The 1,275-nt window shown below is 38.9% G+C and overlaps 1 protein-coding gene across 1 annotated transcript in view; it reads left to right on the forward strand.

Annotated features, from left to right (window-relative positions):
* Positions 1-773: 773 nt before the first annotated feature.
* The window catches only part of khdrbs3 (KH domain containing, RNA binding, signal transduction associated 3), a 106,440-nt gene continuing 105,938 nt past the window's right edge, over positions 774-1,275 (forward strand). Inside the window, exons 1-2 of the mRNA XM_083546813.1 lie at positions 774-1,108; positions 1,154-1,265. Coding sequence (XP_083402939.1) covers positions 1,175-1,265 — 91 coding nt within the window. The 5' untranslated portion in view covers positions 774-1,108; positions 1,154-1,174. The remainder of the gene's footprint in view (positions 1,109-1,153; positions 1,266-1,275) is intronic.

Here is a 1,275-nt window from a genome sequence, read left to right on the forward strand (position 1 = left end):
CAAGCAAATCAGTGAATAAATATTTAGTAAATAAATAAATACTTTTTTGAGTGCAGAGTATATATACAAAAATTTAAATGTAAGATTTACTATAAAATGGAAGAATCAACAGAAAAAGATACAACAAACAAGCAAGCAGATAAATAAATAAATAAATAAATAAATTAACATTTAATAAAAAATATAAACAAATGTTTGTTTAACATTTACTACAGAATAGAGGAATAAACAAAGAAAGAAACAAGCAGATAGATAGATAGATAGATAGATAGATAGATAGATAGATAGATAGATAGATAGATAGATAGATAGATAGATAGATAGATAGATAGATAGATAGATAATATTAATTAATATTAATAATTAGCCACAACTTTACACAACTTGTTCCAGTCTGACGTGAGCTTGAGGGTCAGACTTTCACTTTCCAGCATGAAGACGTCTCTGATTGTACTGCAAAACTCATTCTCTGACCTTGACTGCAACCACCACCGCGCTTCACAGTGTGAACAGGGTTTGTGTATTCGAGAGATAAAATGTGAACAGGATAATTTTTATTCCTGTTTCATTAAAGTTAACTCTGCTACATATTAAACCATAAAAAACATCATCTATTCTAATCTATCTATGTTAGCCCCGCCTCCATTTTGTGGACCAATCAGCGCAGAAGGTGGGCGGGCTTTCGGTTGCCCGTGGATACAGCAGGGGGAGCTGGAAGCTGGAGAGAGAGAGAGAGAGAGAGAGAGAGAGAGAGAGAGAGAGAGAGCAGAGGCAGCGCGCACAGGAGCAGGACGCTTGCCGGTGTCGGGGCTTCGAGAGGCGAATGGATGAAGCGGAATCTCCGGGACTTTCTCCACTTCCGGCTCATCCATGAACACAACACTAACATATCATTAACACACTTCCGGTGATGTGGAGCGCGCTTGACTGATGCTGTGATCCTCCGAGCTGTTTTTTTTTTTTTTTTGGTGTTTATTTCTCTGAAGCTTGGTGTGTGTGTGTGCATGCGTGTGTGTGAGTGTGTGCGTATGTGTGAGTGTGTGTGAGTGTGTGTGTAACGAGCAGCTCACTGTGGACAGGAAAGGACTCAAAGATTAAATAACAAATAAAGAAGAAGAAGAAGAAGAAGAAGAAGAAGAAGAAGAAGAAGAAGAAGAAGAAGAAGATACTAATCATGGATAATGAAAAGTATTTGCCGGAGCTGATGGCTGAGAAGGATTCCCTGGACCCGTCTTTCCAACACTCCTCCCGACTTCTAGAGCAAGGTCAGCTGTC

The sequence above is a fragment of the Silurus aristotelis genome (assembly GCF_946808225.1).
Source record: "Silurus aristotelis genome assembly, chromosome: 7".
NCBI lineage: Eukaryota > Metazoa > Chordata > Actinopteri > Siluriformes > Siluridae > Silurus > Silurus aristotelis.